We start from the raw sequence: 24,025 nt of genomic DNA, 5'->3' as shown, positions 1-24,025 counted from the left end.
GTATTGGCGGGACATGTAAACCAGCTTTATCCACGCGCAGGATAAACATTTCCTCTCAGAAGAGTTCAGGAAATAAAACATCTTAAATCGGCGATGAAGAAGACGTTTCAAGGAATGTCAACAGATGAGAAGTTTCAAAACACGCTCTTATCAGTGTCAACGCGCTGATGTGCGGTAATATCCAGTTCCGTTTTCCTGTTTGTAGCTAACGTTATTTCTGATAGCTTAGTAAACAACAGTGAAATGTATGACATAGCTTTACCTAACTGTCGATGACAAACTGCTAATTGATAACTATGCAATAAACATCACAGTCAGTGTCGTAAGAACAGAGATATATGTTGTGTGAAGTTTGAGAACTTTTCCCTTTGTTTTCCCTTTAGGTCCAATGACACCGTTACTGTGCTTGGTTCAGATTTAACACCATCACACCCATGGCAGCATGTTTGAACATTTCTTTCATCAAATTGACAGAGGTATAATTATAATAATAATGTGAAGACATGCATGATATACACACAGACACAATTATGTACAGTGCTCAGCTTATATTGGTACACCCCTCACAAATCTATCTCTCTTTTAAATTCATATTTTTTTAATAGGAAGCTGTGCAATATTATATTTGTGCATATACATTAGATTAGTCAGTACTGAAGCCAAGTTTGAAGCTTCTCTAACAAAATAACTTACGATAATGGTCTAAAAACTAGTACACCCAAATTTATGTTATAGGAAAATATTGAAAACAATTTTAAAAAGGAGGAAAAATCAAGAGAAGCAAGCAAAAAAAAATAAAAAATTTTAGATGAAAAATATAGGTAAAATATGTTTGGTGACTAAAATATTATTTTAATAAATATATCTGTTTAATAAATCTGTTTTGTTTAAATGCACCAAAATACATGCCTATATTCACTGAGAAATGAATAAAATATTTTTATTTTCAAAATGGGGAGTACTCCATTATGCTGAGCACTGTATATATTGTTGCCAAATATATTTAGTAAAAATTTGATCTATTGTGATTTTGAAGAGCTTGGACCCCTTAATCCTTACTGGTTTGAGGAGTTAACTGTAAGAGCTTCCAGAGATGAAGGATGTCCTGAAAGTTCTAAAGCTGAGGAGAATGAGACCGTCAAAGCACCAGAAACATCAGTCCTGGCCAGTCAGCTGTTTTCTACACCCAGAATATTTAAGCAGCGACACTTCCCACTGTCCCCTGATTCCATTCCTAATGAAAAGTCACCAAATGAAGGTAGCTTGGGTGTAATGTTATGTGTAAAGTATGTATGTGTATGTAAAATTGAGGTAAAGTTGGTTTTATATTCACACATTTTTAAACAGTGACCTCTTGTGACATGGTCCCTATATTGTAAAATGCTTTTCTTAGATTTTTTTTTGTCTTGTTTCTAGTCCAAATATTTAAAAGTTCTTATATCAAGAAGCATTTTTTAGGCATGCAAAACATATTGTCTTGTTTTCAGAAATAATATGCCAAAATTAAGTATGTTTTTCCTTAAAACAAGCTAAATAATCTGTCAATGGGGTAAGCAAAACAATCTAGTTTTTCCTTTTGACATTAGATTATTTTGCTTACCCCATTGGCAGATTATTTAGCTTGTTTTAAGAAAAAACATACTTAATTTTGACATACTATTTCTTACAACAAGACAATATGTTTTGCCTGTCCAGAAAATTCTTCTTGATTTAGGAATTGTAAGGTATTTGGATTAGAAACAAAACAAAAAAATATCTAAGTAAGAAAATCTTTTTTGCAGTGTATTTAATTGTATTTGAACAATGTTGTACTTTGATAGTTATATGCTGCCAATATGATTTTCCTACTTAGAATTTGCAAAGAATACTTTTCTGAAATTATATTATTAAGGAGAAAGTTTGAATGTGTGAAAATAAAACCAACTTTACCTCAATGTATGTAAAGGGTAAATCATATATAAATGTTTTTCTTTCTCCCAGGGGCTAATGGAGAGTCGTCAGCTTTTCCCTGGACAGAATCAAGCCCTTGTTTGTTTGGCTCAGCCAAAGATAGGTAATTATGAATTATGTTTATTAGTTTCGATAATTTCATGTGAAATTTGAAAGTCAAGCTGAGGGTGAATGTATGTTTTTCTTTTCTCTCTTTTAGTCCAAAATTTGATCGATCCTCTGAAAAACATAGAGATTGCTTTGGTAAGAAAGTTTTCATTACTCTTCCTTTAGTAATGTAACAAAAATAAATAGTTTTATTTCCTAATATGAAGTATATTTTATTTATTTACAAATATTGTAAAAATAAAGTATAAAGTAATGTGTATATGTGCCATTACAGGCCTTCTGGATACACCAAAAAGATCTTTGGTAAGTCAGCACATATTTGTCATTTAATTTCCAAATTTCCTTCATTTTTTTTGCATGATTTGTCCTTTTCATCCATATCAATCTAAACAAAATAAGTCTTTACTCAATATGTTAACTTTAATTGTGTATGATATTGCTTTGGATTTTAGCTATTTTAAGAGATCAGAACTTTACAGAAGTAAAAATATTTGTTTTGACTTCTGATGGCAATGTAGGCATGAATCATGAGGTTTGTTCTCTTCTAGGCACGATCAGCAAAACAGATATCGGAAAGCCTTGGGGCACAAATCAACCCTGACTTATCCTGGACCAGCTCCTTTAATACACCACCATCTATGACTCCCACCTTGATATTGCGTATGTATGAATGGTCTTGTCTGATGTGTGTGTGTTTTGTTTTATTTGTTTTTTTAACTATGCCAATCTTGAAATCAGAGTTGTACAGTCTGAATTAATGTGTTATCTTGATTTATTTCACCTTAAATAGGAGCACATCTGCAAGTAATAGTATTCATTTATTTATATTTGATTTATTTGGAGAAAATCACATGTACTTTTAAAATAATGTTCATGACATTTCTTAAAGGGATAGTTCACCTAAATCTTTTTATTTACTCCCTTTTCGCTCACCCTTGTGTAGTTACAAACCTAGTTACAGGTTTATAGCTTTCTCCAAAATATTTATTTAGTCTTTAACAAAATACAGAAAGTCAAGTAGGTTTTAAACAAGTGAAGGGTGAATACATGATGACCAAATACATTTTTTGGATAAACCGTCACCTTTAAAGATTCAAATGAATTTTAAATTTCACAATCACACCAGGTTGAATCTTGTGTGGTGATTACCAGTGATATAAACTAGTTTATTAAAAAAACAAAGTGGTTTGAAATCAAAGACTAAATCTTTTTAGTATTGAAGTTGCACTATGGTATCTTGATATATTATAAGCTATTTGTTCCCCTTCAGCAACAACAGAGGACCGGGTTCCATCAGCAAGTATCCTCAAAGACAAGGAATCAGTTGTAAGTGTAAACATCAAGTTATTTACATAATGCATTTTATTTCTGTTGTTATTTTTTATTTTATCATGGTACCTAATATATTGAGAGTATGTTTTTACCAAAAAAGTAACCTGATCATTTGTTCTCTTTCTTATAAACACTAGTTTGTGCGAAAACTGTTTCCATCTCTCTCAAAAGACTCTGCAAATGCTGTAACACTTAAACATGATGGTGAGTGTTGCACTCTAGATTTATAACTACACAACTGATGAATGATGAACACGCAATCCATACAAAAACTATTAACTTCAATTAAAAATTATTATTTTCTCACCTATTCAGTTGTTACCAAGAGTGAGTCCATTGAAGCTGATGATTTGGGAGAAAAAGTGTGCTCTCCAAATGAATCTCTTGATATAAGCAGTCTATGGAAGCAGAGGGTTCCCAATGCTATCGAGGATGGGGATGTCCGCAACACTGTACAGAATGTTCTTGATGGTGCTGAGGACGTTTTGTCAATATTCTTCAGCAACAACACTTCAGCTCTGCGAAAAATCAAATCTAAAGAGAGGATCAGGAAGAGGATAACCAATTCCTTAAAGGATGTCAAATCAGTTTTTCTAACTTCAGAGCCAGAACAGAAATTAAAGGCTGATACTCAATCAAAAAGCCAGAGCAAAAATGATAATTCCATTCAATGGACTCCACTAAGTTTATCAGAGTCCATACTGACTGAAGGTTGTTCAAGTACCTCTTTGGTAGACAATAACAACACGGTGGCACCCAGTGAAACCAATGATGGTACTGTTTTCAAATGCACTTCAGAAAGTAGCCAGACTTATTCACAGAGTGTTAGACTCGAGTCTTCCCCTGAAGGAGCTCAGTGTCAGAAGTTTTTGTTGGACAAATCGTCTGCTTTCATGCTTAACAAAAGGCCGAGGAAATTTGTGTATCAAGTGGCAAGTTTAGATATGACAACCACTGTAACTGGGAGCAAAGCATATCTGCCAAAATGTTTGGACCAAACACTTAAAGGTAAGAATATTTTTCTATTAAGTTACTTAACCAATATTGTGTGTGCATGTTCTTGACCAGGATTTTTATTTCACTTTTGACAGAGAGTCCTTCAGTGGAGGAGCTATCTGTGTGCCTTAATAAATCCAGTTTCGCTAATGAAAACCCAATTGCAGATCAAACACAGTTACAAGCTGTTGAACAGTTATCTTTAGAACATCTTGACCACGGTTTGGATATAACACAGCTTTCCAAGGCATTTGCAGAGGAATTCACACAAGAAATAATGGCAGGAGGGCTGCTTAACATGCTGGTACAAAATGACCAAAAGGTCCAGGTGCAATCTAAAGCAGAGCCCGAGCCAAAAAACAAAGATGGCAATCACACTGACATCTCTAATTTGGCAGATATTTCTGTGAACTCCCCAAACAAGTCAACAGCTATGACAACCTTTGAAATCAGTCATGACAGTGGCTGCCCCACCACTTTTTCTGATTTGGATCGTACAACAGCCTCATTTGCAGACATCAACGAGCCTTTTCCTACTTTTAAAACAGCAAACAACAAATTCATTTGTATACCGAATGATGCTATAATGAAGGCAAAAGCATCATTAGATGAAGCTGCAGGGGATGGTTTTGTCAAAACCTCAAATCAAACAAAACCAAAACATATTCACGCGACAGAAAAGATGTGTAAATCCGTTTCAAGAAGCACTCCTGCAACAAGATCCCCTGTAGGACAATCTATCTTTCCTAACCATACATCAGGTGTGTGTGTTAGTGAGGCTTCAAAGACTGACAGTCCGAAGAAGTTTGAAATGAATATTTCAAATTGCTATTTACCACAGTCAAATGAAACTGATTATAAAACTGGTTCAAAGACAATTATTACAGTTTCAGATGCTGGTCTTCAAACCCAGTCTCTTTCGAAAGAGAAATTGGGGAGAAGTTCAGAGTCATCAAAGCCCATTCATCAAAACGTGGATTTCGAAAGAAGTGCTGACAGACATGCTGTGTTTGACATTAGCAGCACACAAAAACCCACCGCAGTGGACTCCAGCTGTGACGATCTTGAAGAAAATGGTGCTTTGACAGCATCCCAGAAGGCTGATGTTACTGAATTGTGCAGTCTTTTAGAGGAAGCAAATAGTCAGTTTGAATTTACCCAGTACAAATCAACAAATCTTGGCTCACGCAACCGCACTACAGAGAGAGAATGGGATCCTGATATACTCAACGACATTGACTTTGATGATAGTTTCAGCTGTGATGTTGTCAAAGTAAAGCATCCAAGCAAGACAAATGCTTCTTCACTAAACACTTCTGATCTGATTTCTGTCAGTTCAGATCGGAGTTCCTTTAGATCTGATCTGAAAGAAAAGCAAAATGTTGCTGTGGCTTTGTCAGTGACTGAAGGAAATGCTTTAGTTGATGGAATGAGGAATGTCCTGTCCAAATTCAGTGATAATTCTCAATTCCACACTTTTGGTTTTAAAACTGCTAAAGGGAAAGCTATAAGCATCTCAGAAAAGAGTTTAAACAAAGCTAGGCACTTTTTTGAAGAGGACAATAAAGAAGCCACATTTAGTGGAGTAATAAACAAAGAGCATTCTAAAACTGAACCATCAGTGAAAGCTTGTATGAACGCAGAAAATAACAACACTCAGACAAAACAAAATGTAAGTTTCAGCTGTGGAGACGTAAATGCTGCTCATAACATGATACATTGGCAAGAAGCAGGAAATGCAGAAACGGAACCGAATTGTTTACGTGATAAAACAAATGTTGTTTCTGTTGACTTAAATAGCCGTTTTGGATTTAGTACAGCTAGGGGAGCAAAGCTGAAAGTGTCTGAAAAGGCTCTTGAGCAAGCAAGAATGCTTCTTGATGTTGACAGCACAGGCGAGTCACAAACCCACAGACTTGTTCCCCATTCTTCTGGAAAGCATGATTCCTCTATGCAGTCAACTAGACTTCAGAAAACAAAAGGTCTTTGTGGAGGTGAAACCTCTATAAAAATAAGTCAGCCAGACTCTGGGGAGGCAAATCAAATATCTGATGGTGCAGATATTACTACATTTAACAGTGAGAATGTTTTCCAAGAACAGAAATCTAGCAATGCTGCTAAAGAGGTTTGTGAAAAGATTTCTCCCTCAGAAACGTTCATGCCTCAGCCACGGCAAGGCTACGGCTTTCAGACCGCTAGTGGGAAAGGAGTTTCTGTTTCATCCAGCGCCCTCAAGAAGGCAAAGGCCATTTTCAAAGACTGTGATTCAAACATTGACAACTTGCAATCTGAGAATATGGAGGAAATGAAGACCAAACTAGATGTTGAAACGAATGCATTGATTTCAAATAGTAAACGTGTGACATTTTCAGATATAGAAGAGTTCAAAACTGATTTGATTAACAACTTGGACCAGGAAGCCCCTCAGAAAGAAGTTTGTGAACTTAAAGGCCTTCAAGGTGAATTCTCTAAGTCTAAGATTTCTAGTAATGGCAACTGTGGTTTCAGTACAGCAAGTGGTAAGAGGGTGTCCGTCTCAGCTGAAGCACTACAAAAAGCAAAGGAGGTGTTGTCTGAATCAGTTGATGGTTTATCCTGTGCTAATGTTTATAAAAAGACAAATCAGGTTGTGGATATCCAACTGGATTCTAGCTCCTCAGAGAAACATAAAGGGTTCTGTACAGCCAGTGGAAAGAAGGTGGCTTTCTCTGCTACTGGGCTGCAGAAGGCAAAGAATCTTTTCAGAGACTGTAAAGAGGAGAGTTTATCTACTGAAGATCTTCAGCAACAAAACTATAAAGGTCTCAGCAATGTCTCAATGGTGGGTTGCAATGGCATTTCCTTCAGCCCTGAAGCTGCGAATTCTTCTGGAAATAATGTAGTATTTTCTACAGCAGGTGGGAAGAAAATTTCTGTGACTGCCCTGCAGAAGGCAAACAGCCTCTTAAAAGATTGTGAAGAGCAGAGTTTAGCTTCTAGGACTCTTACACACCAAGGCTGCAAAGGCTTCACAACTACCAGTGGTAAAAATGTTATGGTCTCTGAAAAAGCACTAAGTGAGGCTAGAGCAGTATTTGCAGGCTGTGATGAGACTTCTTTAAGTCTTGAGCTTAAAAAGTCTTCAAAAAACAATGTAGGATTTTCTACAGCAGGTGGAAAGAGGGTGACCATCTCTGATACTACTCTGCAAAGGACTGTGAACCTTTTTGAAGACTGTGAGGAGAGTTTAGGTTCTTTGAGTCTTAAGCACCAAGGCTGTAAAGGCTTCACTACTGCCAGTGGTAAAGGTGTTACTGTCTCGGAAAAAGCTCTGAGTGAGGTTAGAACAGTATTTTCAGACTGTGATGAAGCCTCCTTCAGTCATGAGCCTAAAAATATTTCGGGAAACAAAATAGGATTATCTACAACTGGTAAGAAGGTGAATACTGACCTGGAAAGACCAAAAAACAACTTTGAAGATTGGGAAGAAGAGAGTTTAGCTTCAAGGAATCTTAAGCACAAAGGCTGTAAAGGCTTCACCACTGCCAGTGGTAAAAATGTTACTGTGTCCGAAACGGCACTAAATGAGGTTAGAGCGGTATTTGCAGGTTGTGATGAAGCCACCTTCAATCTTGAGCCTAAAAAGTCTTCAGGAAACAACATAGGATTTTCAACAGCAGGTGGGAAGAAGGTGACCGTCTCCTCTACTGCTTTGCAAAGGGCCCAAATTCTCTTTAAAGATTGTGAAGAAGAAAAAGAGGAATTTGAATCAGAGAAATCTCCACTTCCAACTAAGAGTTTTCATGCAAGAAGTGAGGACAGTGTGGATGGAAACCTTAAGTTTGAGCAAATAAACAAGAAAAATTCCAGATTAAGCACTGATAGTCGTAAAGTTGTATCTGTAACAAAAGTGACCATGGAGGAAACATCAACATTTTTCAAAGAGTTTGATAACCAAGTTACTGCTACTGATAACCAACTGCTACTAAGGGATTCCTCAAAACATTGCCCTCAGCACAAAGACAGACAAACCAAAGCCACTCTACATCCTAAAGCAGCTCGTAATGAACCTGCACACTTAGACTTGCACTCTTTGGATTTTAACAGTTGCACAGACACTCAGCAGATGTACTTTGAGCAGGAAGCAATGGCTTGCACTAAAGCTCTACTGGAAGATGATGACTTGAATGAATCAGCTGGATTGATTAGTTCAGAGGACATTGATAACAAAAGAAGTCCATCTTTTCGTCATACACAGACAATGGAATCTGTTGACCAGAACAGGAAGAGGAAAAGTCAGGTTGATGCCAGCTGTGTTACAGGTACATTTTTAGCATTTCATGCTGTGTGGCATTTGTATGAATTAATATGTTGTCTTTTTCATTTGCTCAATACATTCTTATGTTCAGATTCAGGTCAGCCTCCTTTGAAAAGACAACTTCTCTCTGAGTTTGACCGGACATTACGTGCAAAAACCTCTGTCCTCACACCACTAAAAAGCTGTCCAAATGGTTAGATCATTCTTATTTGTTTCTTGTTTTTATTATGATATATGATGTCTATTTTGATTCTTATTGATCTTATCCATGTTACCTTGTTGTAGGAACTCTAAAAGACAGACGTGTATTTAAATATAATGTCCACCTCAAGCCGTATGTCACGAGTCCAGTCTTGTAGGTTGTTTTATTGTTTTGATAAATACATCTTTACAGTGTTAACCACAGGCCATCTTAATTCTTAAAATATCTTTTTACATACAGGCTTCGTGTGGACCAAAAGTCCAACAACATTGAAGAAAATTGTTCTACTGAATCTGTCCAAAAGAGATGCATTTTGTATCCTATTGGAGGGGTATTCAATCCCCCTTTTCAAAAGGATATGAATTCCGCAACATCAAACAGTCAGGATGCCTCTAAAGTGTCCAGTGGTATTGGTCTATCATTTAATGTAGTAAACCAAGAAAAAAATCCTAATAGCAAGGAAATTGACCAAATTATAGAAATTTCTAAATCACATTGTGACCGTGATAAACAATATTGTAATGAGAAGAACCAAGATTCTAAGCCTAAATCAATCTCTTCAGTGCAAAGCACACCATTGAACATTGGGAACTTTGACAAAAAAGGTAGGTGTTTACTGTCTTTTCTAACTTAATGATTTTAATTAAAATCTCTCATAGTATTGGAGTTATTAATGAGCTCTTTTTGTTTGTGTGTGGGATCTTCATACATTTGGTAGCATTTCATGAGTCATTGCAGCTAGCCAGAGATATGCAAGACATGAGGCTCAGAAAGAAGAAAAGGCAGACTATCCATCCTATACCTGGCAGCCTTTACCTTGCTAAGACTTCTGGTGTTTCCAGAAAAAGTCTGAGAGACGCTGTGGGATGTACATGTCCTGGTCAATACGCACAGGACGAGGTACAAGTTTAGAACTTTTCTCCTAATTATTTTATGGTTGAAAGTCCTGGCAAAGTTAGTATTTTGTGTGCTGTGTAGTTATTTTCTTCTCTCTCCTTCTCAGTTGTATCAACATGGTGTGCATCACAAAGTCTTAGAAGTAACCAGTGAAAATGCTGAATCATTCAGATTTGACTGCAGTGACTACTTCAAACATGAGCTCCTCATGGAGTCTAGAGCTGTGCGGCTAGCAGATGGAGGCTGGTTGGTTCCAGACAGTAAGGGTACTGTTGGCAAAGAAGAATTCTTTAGGTAAAAACTATGCTTATTGTGTAACATGATGAATACCTGATAGTTTTGTGCCTCTAATAGATCTACACTCTAAAAGGCATTATTATCTTGCACAACGGCATTTATCTTGGAGGTCGTTTTGGTAATTCACTTTGTGTCTTGGCAGTGCATTATGTGACACCCCTGGTGTTGATCCCAAACTGATCAGCGATGCCTGGGTGTTTAACCACTATCGATGGATTATATGGAAACGGGCCTCTATGGAAAGAACTTTTCCTAATTTGATGGGCGGCCTGTGTTTGACCCCAGAGCAAGTACTTCTACAGCTAAAGTTCAGGTACTGAGAATTAGTAAAGCTCATACTTTTTTACAGCCCAACCTTTAAACACAACTGCAAATGTTTGGAATCTGCACTTAGGTATGATGTGGAAGTAGACAACAGTCAGAGATCTGCTCTCAGGAGGATAATGGAGAGGGACGACACTCCAGCTAAAACATTAGTGCTTTGTGTATGTGGTGTTGTGCAAACATGCCAAAATCCAGAGAAGAGCATGAAAGATGACAAAACTCCCAATGCAAAGATGGAGTCCTGTGTGATATGGCTTACAGATGGCTGGTACTCCATCAAAAGCTTGTTGGACCCTCCACTCTCTGCCATGCTAAACAAGGGACGTCTCAAAATTGGAGATAAAATCGTGACCAGTGGAGCCGAGTTGGTTGGTTCCCAAGAAGCCTGTCCTCCACTGGAAGCTCCTGAATCTCTGATGCTAAAGGTGAAGATCTAATTCAGCCAAGATGGTTTATGGGATCCAGATCACATCAGCCTTTATTGATTTGTAATTTTTCAATTTTAGATTTCAGCCAACAGCTCAAGACGAGCTCGGTGGGACACCAAGTTGGGGTACTATCGTGACCCACGGCCTATCAGGCTCCCGCTTTCATCACTGTACACTTCTGGTGGTGTTGTGAGCTGTGTGAACCTGTTGGTGTTGAGAAGTTATCCCACTCAGGTGTGCTTCAGCCTAATTTTCACCCTAATTGAGTTTGTGTGTATTATGCTTCTGTATTAAACTTCTGGCTCTTATTCTCACCTATAAGTGGATGGAGAAGAAGCCCAATAGTGTGTTTTTATTTCGCAATGATCGTGCTGAAGATCGAGAGGCCAGAAAACACAGCAACTCAAAACACAAATCCATGGATCTCCTAATTTTCAAAATCCAGACCCAGTTTGAAAAAGAAATAGAGGGTAGGGGGTTGCATTATATTTTTTTATTAACATTAAACTTGATCAAAGCTTTGTATGGATGGATTTACAATGCGTTTTTGTTTTCATAATAGGTCAAAAGAAAAAGCGAGGTCAAAGGAGGACATTTAGCCGGCATGAGCTTGAAACCCTGCAGGATGGGGATGAGTTGAATGAGGCAATGGAGCGAGATCCTGCTGTTGAGGTAAAGTTGGGTTAACATTTCAATGCTTTATTCATAAGCTTATGATATTAGGGAAGTGGCAAATAAATGAACATTATCCAAAAATGTGCCAAAGAAAATTCAAGATTAGTAATTTTAGCTCTGTGTTTTGGAATAGACCCATCTTAGCCACAAGCAAATGGAAGCAGTGAGTAAGTACAGACGCTGTCTAGAGGAAAAAAGACAAGCAGAGCTACAAGAGCGGGTGCAGAAGGCTGTAATGGAGGCCCAGGAGGCTGAGGGTGGGTGTCCCAATCGAGATGTCACTCCAGTTTGGAAACTCAGTGTTATCGATGCCAATGACCTGCAGAGCAACTGTGGTGAGCAAAGTTGATTTTAGCTTTGCTCTTTGGTTTGATATTGAAGTAGCCTGTTTAATCTGTTATGGGTGGCTGTTATTACATTTCCCAGTGTACACACTGAATATCTGGCGCCCAACGCGAGAATTGCAAGGCTTGCTAAAAGAGGGGCACAAATACAGAGCGTATCACCTTGCTACATCAGAGGGGAAGAAACGTTCCGGCATTGCTCACATCCAGCTCACTGCCACCAAGAAAACACTTTTTCAAGATATTGAGGTAAAGTAAATATTTTTTTATTATTGTTACTTGGCTTTTTTCATTGAAAGCAAGTTAAATTATTTGGTCTACCATAAAATGTGATTGAGCCAGGTGTCTCCGGAATGGTTGCATCAGCATTTTCATGCTCGAGAATGTGTGCACTTCAAAGAACTTCAGAACCCCCATTTCAGCTCACCTGGTGGGGAGGTGGACATTGTGGGATATATCGTCTCCATAGAGGGAAAGCAAGGTTGGTTTCATTTAATTATTTATTATTTTTGGTTATTAATTATTAATGTTATTAATTACTCACCTTTATGTCATTATGGTATTTTAGAGCAAATAAAGGTGAATTGAATTAAATAAAATCTGAGAGCTCTCTCATCCTTTATAGATGGTAACAGTCTCAACTTGTTCAGAAGAATACCAAAAAAATCCTCAAAACAGACCATATGTCTTTACTGGTTTAATTAGAATATTTTCAAGCTATGACTATACATTTGTGTGCACAAACTAAATTAACAACTTTATCGAACAGTTTCTTCTCAGTGTCAGTATAGGGTGCATGTCCACAAAAGTGTTATGCATGTCGCACTTAGTCAAACTGCTAATGTGGTCCTCAGATGCACCTGGGTTTTTTTTCCCCTTTTTTTTTCTTCCCTAAACAGAGGAAGTGGCTTGTCGGTATATACATCATTGCTTGTGAACATGATCCCTGATACTGACACTGAGAAGAAGAAACTGTTGAATAAAGTAGTATTTTTGTAATATGTTTTATTTGTGGTCTCGGGCATTTGGAACATCATTAAGGTAATTATTGCCAGAATTACATTTTTTGTATCTCCTTAATACTTCTAGATTTGATTTGGGTTGTTTAAATGTCTTCTCAGGCCATTGCCCAGTACTGCATCTTGTGGATGAGAACTTTGACCTGGTCTCTGTGAGAACCTACAGTAGTCTGGAGCAGTTAGCGATTGAAGAGCTGGTAAAACCACGAGCACTGGTTGCTCTTTGTAATCTTCAGGTTCGACTGCTCTCTGGGCCTGTGCCAAGCCTTTATGCAGGAGAACAAGCTTTATTCTCCATAAACCCCAAAGAATCTTATCTGCAAGAGGCTATGGGTCACCTGAAGACGTTTGTACAGGTTAATAACCACCGTTTAGACTTTTTTGCTTTTAAGTACAAGTATTAAGTGATATTAAGTTTTTTCAGTGTTTCTTATTAGACTTATGTTTGTTGTTTACAGAACTATGAGAAGTTTTTCAGCATTGCGGAGGAGAAGGTGTCAGATGTGGTTCCTTCAGGTGTCTTGGGTTCTTTTCAGTCTCCAAGAACTCCTGGTGTGCAGCCTATTCCAAAAATGAATGGCACGGTGCGTGAGTTTTCTTTTATGTGGTGAAAGATTGGTTTTATTAGTGGTGCTTAAGGCAGGCATCTATATAATTAACTTGTTCCATACTGTTATTTGTACATGAAAGCAGCTACATGTACAGAAAAAGAGGAAATGTGGTTGTTACTTACAGTACCGTGTCAATTCCAAATGACATGCAGATGTCCACACATCACTTTAAAGAAATTAGTGAGATCTCCATATTTAATCATTTATGGTGGTTGTTGCTGTTATTAGTATTAGCACTTGCTTTATATATTATATTATATTATATTATATTATATTATATTATATTATATTATATTATATTATATTATATTATATTATATTATATTTAGTGCTGTCAATCAGTTAAAAAACTTAACTAATTAATCACACTTTTGTTTTGCAATTAATCGCAATTGAAAGACTGAACTTGTAATCTTGTTTATTCAAATGTAAATAATGTAAACTCGAGACAAAAAAATCTATTTAAATTCAAAATATGATTGTTTATTAGAAGACTTGAGAGTGAGAACAGTCTCTCACAAGTAGGGTTGGGTACCGAAACCCGGTGCCATGTAACTGTTATTCACCGGACTGAATCAGCATATGAATTTTGGTGCCATTGGTGCTTCGACAAGGACATAAGCATCAAGAGGTACATCGAGGCAATCATAGGTACGTGTTGTCACACCAAAGACTATAGAATTCTTAAAGGGACTTTGGTCACACCATCTCTAAACATTTAATTCTAAACAACTTTGAAGGATACAGACGCTGTCTGTGATATTTTAGGCGTTTGTTCTTGTTGCGCGCATGTAGGCAACAAAACCGCACAGTGCATCTGGTGAGCAACTACCTTCAGATTCATCAACACGCATGATTGCGCTCATCAAATTTGCTTAAACTAAGCGTTTGAAGTATGGCTTCAAACATATATAGGTATAACAGGAAGCAGATGCTTTACAAAAGTAGAAACATTGAGCGCACAGGGAATCAGCTTAAAGGCAGTACTCTGATTAAGAGTCTACCATGTAAACAGCTAATTATTTTTTTATTTTTTTGATTAGCCTGCCTTAAAGGACCACAGACACCCGTCACACGTGAATACACATCAGCCACAACAGGAAAAAAACTGCAACCATGTTAATTACGTTATTTTTTTTTTATGCGTTAAAAATGTCAAATTAATTGCATGCGTTAACGTGTTAATCTTGACAGCATATATTGTATTTTATGTTCAAAGGTTTGGTCTTTCTTTCCTAGAATTTAATCATTATTTATCAAGGATACATTTAGCTGATTTAAAGTCAAATATTCAAATATTCCAAATTAAACTGGGCAATATGGCATAAACAAATTCTTGTTATTTTTTTTTCAGTAATTTTTTTAAGTTAAGTTGAAAGACAGATTTTTTTGCTCTTGGAGAAAAATTGTGGTAACCACATTTAAGTACTCCTTGGTTATCAGAAAATGTGAAACGCGTCAAAAAGGTTACAAGTACAGACTTAAAGTGTGAGCATAAGATGTTTCAAGTTAATAAATAAAATTATTCTGAAGCCTCCAAGTATTTGAATGCTACTGTTTATTTGGACCTTAATTGTTTTTCAGTTTTTCTAAACCCAATCTTGTAGGTTCACTAAATGCAACATCCAAGTTTTATACTCTGTGTTGAAATCCCCAGGTTACCCCACAGCAGAAAAGCAGCATTTTCTCGCCTTTCACACCACTCAATAGAAGAACTCCTGCATCTACAAGTAACAGTGACGTAAAAGATCCTAAAAACTTGAAGAGAAAACGAGGTTTAGACTACCTTTCACGTATACCGTCCCCTCCGCCTTTGATTCCTCTGAAAACCAGAGCTTCTCCCTGCATTAACAAAACCTTCAATCCGCCCCGGAAATCAGTGACCCCCAAACCTCCACAGAAAGAGTGTTCCCCAGCATCACGTCCTCCACCAGGAGAGGAGAAGTGGGTACATGATGAAGAGCTGGCCATGATCGACACACAAGCGTTAGTGGATGGTCTGATGGACGACTGAGAGGAAAAGAGTGAATCTCCTGCTGAAACACTAAATGTGAGTTGACTCGGCATCATAGACACTGAGAACAAAAGATGATGAAGCTACTGTTTGTGCTGTGTTGGAAAAGAAAGCAAGTGGCTTGCTTTCTGGTTTACTGTGGTTCTCTGATGGTAGTTTATATGAAAGAACTGCACCTTTTTACAACCAATGCAATCATTTTTAAATTTTGATTGTACTACTGTAATTCAGAAGTTAGTCATGTTCAAAAAATATATGTAAAGAGATGTAAAAATGTTTATATTTTAATTTTTATTAAAAAGATGGAAAGTAATTGTGTGTAGATGTGATCAAAGCACCATTACTAATTTTATTCATATAATATGTGTGAAATTTTTAAACAAAATCCTAATCATATTTAAAGGAAGCGTGAGGTATTCAATTAAGCTCAAGCGTGAGGTATTTAATATTTTGTGGTGTGTGTTTCTGAATTGGTACATTTGCTGGTTTAGGCCTGTCATGGATAAAAGATGCAAAAGCCACAATATTTTGTCTTAATGAAGAATTCATTGACTGATTCATTCAAACAATTTGTTCAAAATGACTGATTATTTCAGTAATGAACTAAAGCTCTGTGGCTTTTTTTATTGCTTTAAATCAGGGGTGTCCAAACTTGATTCTGGAGAGTTTAGCTCCAACCCTAATCAAACACATCTGAACCAGCTAATAAGGCTCTTACTAGATGTACTAAAACAGGGGTGTCCTAAACAGGGCCGGTGTCCTGCAGAATTTAGCTCCAACTTGCCTCAACACATCTGCAAGGATGTTTCTAGAAAGCCTAGTAAGAGCTTGATTAGCTAGCCCAGGTGTGTCTGATTAGGGTTGGAGCTAAACTCAGCAGGACACTGGTCCTCCAGGACCGATTTTGGACACCCCTGCTTTAAATTGATTGAGTTGTGTTATTGAATTCCTTAACACATCAAAATATAGCTTCATTCCAGTCCAAATTTTTATGCCCTACACGTGTTAACTTCCCTCCTTCTCGTTGACTTGGATGACCGTCATTTGTTTATGCTACACATATGTCCACTACTGTTGGAACATCTAATAGGGTTTAAATGGAATTCTCTAAACCAGAACTGGCCAAATTTGGTCCTGGAGGGCCGCTGTCGTGCAAAGTTTAGCTCCAACCCCAATTGGATACACCTGAACAAGTAAATAAAGCTCTTACAAATCATACCAAAAGGTTCCAGGCACATGCGTTTAGGCAAGTTGGAGATAAACTCTGCAGGACTGTGGCCCTCCAGGAGTTTGGGCACCCCTATTTTAAACCCTTGAGCACCATGTTGGACTCGCTTTCTCTGTCTAAATCAAGGGTTTGAGGGGTCTGTCTATGTAATTCCGTTGTTCACTTGACGAAATGGGACACACTTTAAAATAACAGCAGAGATTCCTAAAAGTGGAGGGGAATGCAGCCTTAAAGGTCCTGTGAAGTGCTTTGAAATGGGCATTTTTCGATGTAATCTCAACCATAACATGAAGAGAGAAGGAGCTAACATGGTGTAGCTCCTCCCCTTAAACAAACAAACAGGCAATAGCATTTTGTTTTTATCACAGCTCTGCCAGTAAGAGTGGTTGAGCTGAAGCACATCAAATGTGAAGCGTCTTGAAGGGGCAGGGCGCGTCAGATATAGAGAGCATTTGATTGGTCACGATTTGATGAGAAACAGAAAATTGAGGTGATGTGAATAAAACCGTTGATCCATTTAGGTGGAAATAACAAATCGCAAGTTTTTTGTTTTGTTCCGCACTAGCTTTATAGATATCCTAAAAACTAACAATACAGAAACTAACATCTAAAACACTTTATTTGAATTTCATGTAAACCTTAAGTCTAAGATGTACATTCTGTGGCTAGAGAATACCCATGATGCACTTCGCGAAATTAAATCCAATCAAGCCTTCGACCATTGAATAATTAACCTAAATTAGTTGTTTGAAAATAGATTAGTTCAGGAAATAAACAGTTTGCTGTAGCTCTGAAATGCTTATTTGGCTCTGAAATCAACTATTTGTCTCTAGCTTTATTAAAATCTGCTTTCTGAGGGCTAAAAACATACATTATTGTCATAAAAAACGCCATTCAAACCGCATAACTAGACTTTTGGACGTATGATGTTTGCATTACATACATGATAATGTCACCTCACACGTCATTTATAAACAGTTATGATAATATCATAATATTGCACACCCCTAACTGTAAGTATTATTCATGTCAAGGGCTGTTTGCTACTGTCATGAACGTGTCATTAGGTGCATGTGGTGGTCTAAGCATTCAGATTTACTTAATTGTTCTGAATGACTGTAAAACAGAAATCAAACTCGCACAGCAAAAAACACTGGGTTCCACACAATAACTTCATGTTGCCCCAACACAAATCGATTAAGTTAACTTTATGGTTTTTAAAAATTTCAGTGGATTGAACATAAAATAAATAGTCCCAAAAAAACCTCAAGAATTGTGCTGATTCAGCTTATTTTAATTAAGTAGTCTGAACAGGCAGCAAAAATCTTTTTTTGAGTGTAGACTTGGATCGTTGGCAATATTATAGTGACTTTGCAAAGTGCTCTTTTGATTTTGACTTGTAAGCAACCAGTATATACTTAATGTATTTTTCCAATAGCCAGATACTTACTGCTCACATCCCCCTAAAAAAGTTGAAAAAAAGCATTTTGTGTAAAAAATACCTTCTATTAATGAACAGCAGGTGGCGCTTTAACACTTCTCTAACCCTCTTGACTTGCAGAAACTCTGTTCAACTGTAGGAAGATAGGATTTCACAATCTGCAATTTTCATATTAAAGCTAAAGAAATGAGAATGGAGCAAGTAATATGAATATATCACTTAATAACCGCTAAAAACTGGCAGCATAGACTGAAGCGGCTCTGACAAACACGATGGCAAACTATAACCATCAAGCTTCATTAAACCACAATGGCAAACAAAAGCGTCTCTTCTCTTCCAAACAGAACATTGTCAAAGTTAATAATCTCTGATATAATAGTACGATCTCAGGCATTTACTCTGGAGAAACCACTACTTTTCCAATCGCTTATAATAAGGATTTTTGAAATGCAAAGCAAGCCCATAATCTGTTGACTCGTCAAGGAATGTTTGAGAAAACCACAGTCATGCCAAATTTGCAGTGATCTGCCATCAGTGGCTTTCCTGCACTGTGTTCAGTTTTCCATCTATCATCCCGTCACCGAGAATGCGCTGATTCAGCACACAGACGGAGCTATTTAAAGATCCACGGCCCACAATGATAAAGATAGCTGGCTCTCCTGTTGTCTAGCACAGACAACCAGATCATATCTGTTAGTGGTGCACAGAAAATAGATGCATCTTAGCCAAAATTGTTTCCATGAGGCCAGAACTTAAAATGCCTGTTGTAGAATGAAGTCTTAGGTCTGGAGTTAATTTCCTTTTTATTGATTTATTATTATTTATTTTTAAATGTAAAATATTTAGTTAAAAAAAAAAAAAAAGTAAATGGGCCTAATACACAGTACTATTTTTTTATATACAGTTGAAGTTGAATTATTAGCCCCCCTGTTTATTTTTTTCCCCCAATTTCAGTTTAACAGAGGATTTTTTTTCAACACATTTCTAATCATAATATTTTTAATATCTCATTTCTAATAACTGATTTATTTTGTCTTTGCCATGATGACAGTAAATAATATTTTACCAGAAATTTTTCAAGACACTTCTATACTGCTTAAAGTGACATTTAAAGGCTTAACTCTGTTAATTAGGTTAACTAGGCAGGTTAGGGTAATTAGGCAAGTTATTGTATAACGATGGTTTGTTCTATAAACTATCAAAAAATATATAGCTTAAAGGGTCCAATATTTTGACCTTAATGGTTTTTAAAAAGTTTAAAACTGCTTTTATTGTAGCCGAAATAAAAAAAAGTCTGACTTTCTCCAGAAGAAGAAATCTTGCTCTGTTAAACATCATTTGGGAAATATTTAAAAAAGAAGAAAAAAAAATCAGATAATTCTGACTTCAACTGTTAATATTTAAAAATATTTTATGTTCACCAACAGTGTTGAAGAAAGTTGCTTTAGAAAGTAATGCATTACAATATTGAGTTAAAAATATCTAAAAAAAAAAAATAAAAAAGTAACTAGTTGTGTTACTTAGTTTTACTTTTATGGCAGGTAAAATTACTTTTTTAAAGTAAATTTCTTTTGAGCTATTTTTGCGTTACTTTTTCTGACCTGAGATTTGATCTCTTTCAGAACTTGCAGGGTTTTTTTCTGTTTTTAAATAGAGGAGCTCTGTAATTAACAACATGTATAACCTTCACTTATTTAAAAAAAATGAATGTAGGATAAGGTTATCTTTGGAGAACTTCCTGACCCCAGAGCTATACATGTCATATATACAGATTAATGACAGTTTAAAGCAATACATTTGCTACTTTTGCAGTTTTTGTCTAATTAAAAAGTAAGATCTCTGTCCGTTTAAATAATTTTTTTTTTTTTAAATGACTTTAATTTTTAAAAGAATGCGTTACTTCTTACTTCGAAGAATAATATTATCATGGGTAACACTTAAATGTTAATGGTCCGTTTGTTCAATTTAAGTTTCATTGCATCTACATGCCAACTAATTCTCGTTAGATTATAAGTAAACTGTTAGGTTGAGGTTGGGATTAGTGCAAGTTGACATGTACTTGCAAAGTTTCTTATAGTCAGTTAAATGTCTGTTGAAGGAGCAGTATCAACAGATATTAACCAGACAGTCTACTAATACTCAAATGGACCATCAAAATAAAGAGTTACTTTATTACGTAACTCATTACTTGTAATGCGTTAGCCCAACACTGCTCACCAATGTTGCATGTATGTCATCGAAAACAGTAAAAAAAGTAATGAAATCATTATAATTGAAAATAATTGTTTCTGTTTCAATCATTTTAAAATCATTATGTAATTGAGACGTTTTAACTTTTAGTTTCTTTAAGCTCAATTTCAAGCTTTAAGCTCAAGATTCTGAGGATGGTTAATTAAAGAAAAATGTCAGAATAGAGTTTACATTTCATAATTTTGACTTTGTATTACATTGAACAGCTTAATCTTTTCACAGTGGATAATTTGAGTCAATTCTGATTTAATTTTTTGCAGTTATGCAGGATTTAAAAATCTAAACTTCACTTAATACAGTTGCAATTCTTACATTTAAAAAAATAATAATAATAATAACTGCATAATAATTCAGTCAGAGTTACAGAAGTCATCATAAACACCCTTTTTTCTTTGATATAAAACCCATTGTTTTAATTTGTTTGTTTGTTTTTAGCAATGGGCTATGTGCACACAGACTTTTAATTTTCATCCAGGCAGCCCAAGGGCTTTCTATCACAAAATTGTCACGTTTAAGATCTGATCTTTAAAAATCTGAGATCTTCACTGCCTGCTAGATATATACGATATTAAGGGGGTCTCAGATCAGACAAGAAGCACTGCAATAAATTCCATTTCCCCCCCGCCATGTCTTTAAAATATTTGTTTATTTTACTCCTGTATTTTCAGTGGAATTTCCGCACTAGCCTGTCAGAACTGTGAGACATAAAGTCACATTTACTACAGTTATCTTTGGTGAGAAACTCAAATCTCTCAAGATATAAACTTGAAGTACTGGGGGGTAAAGTTCTTTTAGAACAAAAAAAAAAACAGTGTTAACCTGTTTTATTTCTCAGAATAACTACATTTTCCTCAGAATTATGATTTGGTTTTTTTTTTTTTTTTTTTTTTTTTCCATGGTTGAAACAAGCTTCCATAAAATACATTTATCCTGCATAATATTCTTATGAAAGACAAGAAACACTGTTTAACTTCAGTCATGCCACATTTCAGTTTGTCTGTGCATGTGATTGTTATTGTTATGATCTGCCTCTAGAGGCCTGATGATCTGCATTCACACATCAGCTCTGCGTTTCATTTCCTCTTCCTTATGTGCTCATTTATTTATTTTGTTGCAGCCATTTGAGAATGAACGCAGAAAGTTTTTGTATTCTCTGAAGTACCTTTTCCAAGACAAGCATGATTGTTACAGCCTGATCTCATGGGAAAACATAAGTATTTTACATTTTGTCAGTTTCGTTCAGTCGTACGTAAATTTACAATTTTAAAGCGGAGGCATGGCACCCAACACTACCCCTAAACCCAACTGTCATCGGGTAATGAGCAAATCGTACTAAATAATATTAATTATATTGTACGAATTCATACAAATTAGCCACTAAATCAAAAGTTACGAATTGTCGTGAGATAACGTTGATTGTTACTGCTCAAGAGGGTTTCATGGCCTAAATATTAACACACATTTCAGAAAATATGAAAATGTTCATCACTTTTGTCCCACCCAAATTCAAACCTCCAATTTCTTTTTGTTTGTAATCTCGATCTTCAGTCATTAAGCCCTGTGATCTTGCTCTATCTTTGTGAGAGAGAGCAGAACAAGACTGGTTTAATTACTGCTCTTACAGAGTAAAACCTAAGATGCACTTCATCCGCTGTAATCCACTGATTGTGGATCTGCTGATGGAGATGAATGAAGGGGGACGTGGGGACTGGACATTTGATAGCCTCATATCCTCTTTTTGACCCCAACACACTGAATGAATTAAGAGTCCTGTTGAGCTGCAACATTGGAGAGCTTCGACTAGACTCTTTATCTGATAACTACTGATTCAGGAACAGTTGTCTCCAGAGGCCGTCAGCAGCAGCTGGAAAACAGTCTTAGGAAAAAAAGCTAAATTCTAAAATATTGTATTAAGATACTATTAAAGTTCGAATAATGGTTTGAATTTTGTATTTTCTTAATGTGTGCTAACTTATTACTCTCATTTTAAACTTTTTTCTTATTTTTATTGCCTCTTTACAAAATCACCTTAAACTAAATTAATCTTTCATTTTTAATTTTAGTTTCACCTGCTTTCATTTTTAGTGATTATACCAATCAATGTTGCCTTAGGGTTTCTTTTATGCTCCTTTATTTGCATAACTTCTCTATAACTTTTATAGAATTTTAATTAAATATGTGATTTAAGACATTTATTTCAAGTCAAGTCAAGCTTTATTGTCATTTTCCTACATGTGTGAACATACAGAGTAACAAAATATAATATCTCGCAGGACAACAGTGCTACATAAATTAATCAAAAACAACACAACACTGGACATGAGAGCTATTTTAAAACCTATGCATAACTAACGTGTAAAATACTTAACTATGCACATAAGACAGGCTGTACAAGTACTTTGCTTTAAGCTGGTTTTTAATTAGTTTTTTTTTAACTGTTTTTGTATTTTGTGCTTTTTATTATAGGTGTTTAATATCATCTTTTGTAGCACCTTGTGTTTAAGAAAAGCGCATTACAAATAAAATACATTGTTATAGTTAGCATTAGAAAATGTTTATTTCAGCTAAATTAAATCACATGTATATTCACTGAGGTAAAATTAAAGTTAGCTGAAATTCTTTTATTACTTCAGCTAGTTGCTAAGGCAACATTTTTTCTTAAAGAAAATTACATATAATTTTGTAGAAGGTGATTTACTATAATTACAAAACAAACAATAAACTTTGTTAACACTTAATTTTGATGGTCCGTTTGTTGAATTTAAGTTACATTGCATCTACATGCCAACTACTTCTCATTAGATTATAAGTAGACTGTTAGGTTGGGGTTAGAGTTAGTGTAAGTTGGCATGTACTTGCAAAGTTTCTTATAGTCAGTTAAATGTCTGTTGAAGATGCAGTATCAAAAGATATTAAGCAGACAGTCTACTAATACTCAAATGGACAATCAAAATAAAGTGTTACAGCTGAAATACAAAAAAAAAAATGTTAACTTCTTAAAATGATTTCATTCCTGTTTGATTTGGTATGAGAGAAACATTGTTGGGGAAAAAGTAATATATTACAATCTAAAGTCTTTTTATTTTAAGTTGCCAAGTTGTTACTTAGTTACTTTATAAGGAAAATAATGGTTATTTATATGTTTTATTTATATATACACACTAGTTGATCAGTTGGCATCAGAAGTGTCTTATATGAAAGGCAAAGGCCTCTAGGTTATGCTTATTTTACCAAATGTAATTACTGATTAGTACAGTAAGGTCTGACTTTGCTTCGGTGCAGTGGAAAAATAATTAATATTGTGTATGACTCCCATGAGCTTGGACAACTGCATTCATACATCTCTGCAATGACTCAAATAATTTATTAAGTCATCTGGAATGACAAAGAAAGCTTTCTTGCAGGACTCAGTTCATCAACATTCTTTGGATTCATCTTCAATGCCTCCTCCTTCATCTTACCCTAGACATTCTCAATAATGTTCATGTCTGGTTGTGCTGGCCAATCCTGGAGCACCTTGACCTTCTTTAATGTGGAGGCTGAAGTATGAGAAGGAGCGCTATTCTGCTGAAGAAATTGCCCTCTTCTGTGGTTTGTAATGTAATGGGCAGC

General features: G+C 35.9%; 1 protein-coding gene across 1 annotated transcript; it reads left to right on the top strand.

Annotated features, from left to right (window-relative positions):
• The first annotated feature begins 35 nt into the window (after positions 1 to 35).
• Positions 36 to 15,807, top strand: brca2 (BRCA2 DNA repair associated). Its single transcript, XM_056473540.1, has 27 exons — positions 36 to 174; positions 384 to 476; positions 1,037 to 1,258; positions 1,981 to 2,053; positions 2,150 to 2,193; positions 2,333 to 2,361; positions 2,607 to 2,718; positions 3,329 to 3,384; positions 3,528 to 3,594; positions 3,706 to 4,398; positions 4,482 to 8,687; positions 8,775 to 8,876; positions 8,969 to 9,038; positions 9,126 to 9,490; positions 9,604 to 9,785; positions 9,889 to 10,076; positions 10,222 to 10,392; positions 10,474 to 10,828; positions 10,910 to 11,065; positions 11,154 to 11,301; positions 11,394 to 11,503; positions 11,640 to 11,841; positions 11,933 to 12,099; positions 12,193 to 12,331; positions 12,972 to 13,225; positions 13,328 to 13,453; positions 15,138 to 15,807. The coding sequence occupies exons 2-27, from the start codon at positions 443 to 445 to the stop codon at positions 15,492 to 15,494; spliced, it is 8,628 nt and encodes a 2,875-aa protein (XP_056329515.1). The 5' UTR covers positions 36 to 174; positions 384 to 442; the 3' UTR covers positions 15,495 to 15,807.
• The last annotated feature ends 8,218 nt before the right edge of the window (positions 15,808 to 24,025 follow it).

Source organism: Danio aesculapii, chromosome 15 (genome assembly GCF_903798145.1).
Source record: "Danio aesculapii chromosome 15, fDanAes4.1, whole genome shotgun sequence".
Classification (NCBI taxonomy): Eukaryota; Metazoa; Chordata; class Actinopteri; order Cypriniformes; family Danionidae; genus Danio; species Danio aesculapii.
The sequence above is the reverse complement of the archived record's forward strand: the minus strand, read 5'-3'. Positions and strand labels throughout refer to the sequence as shown.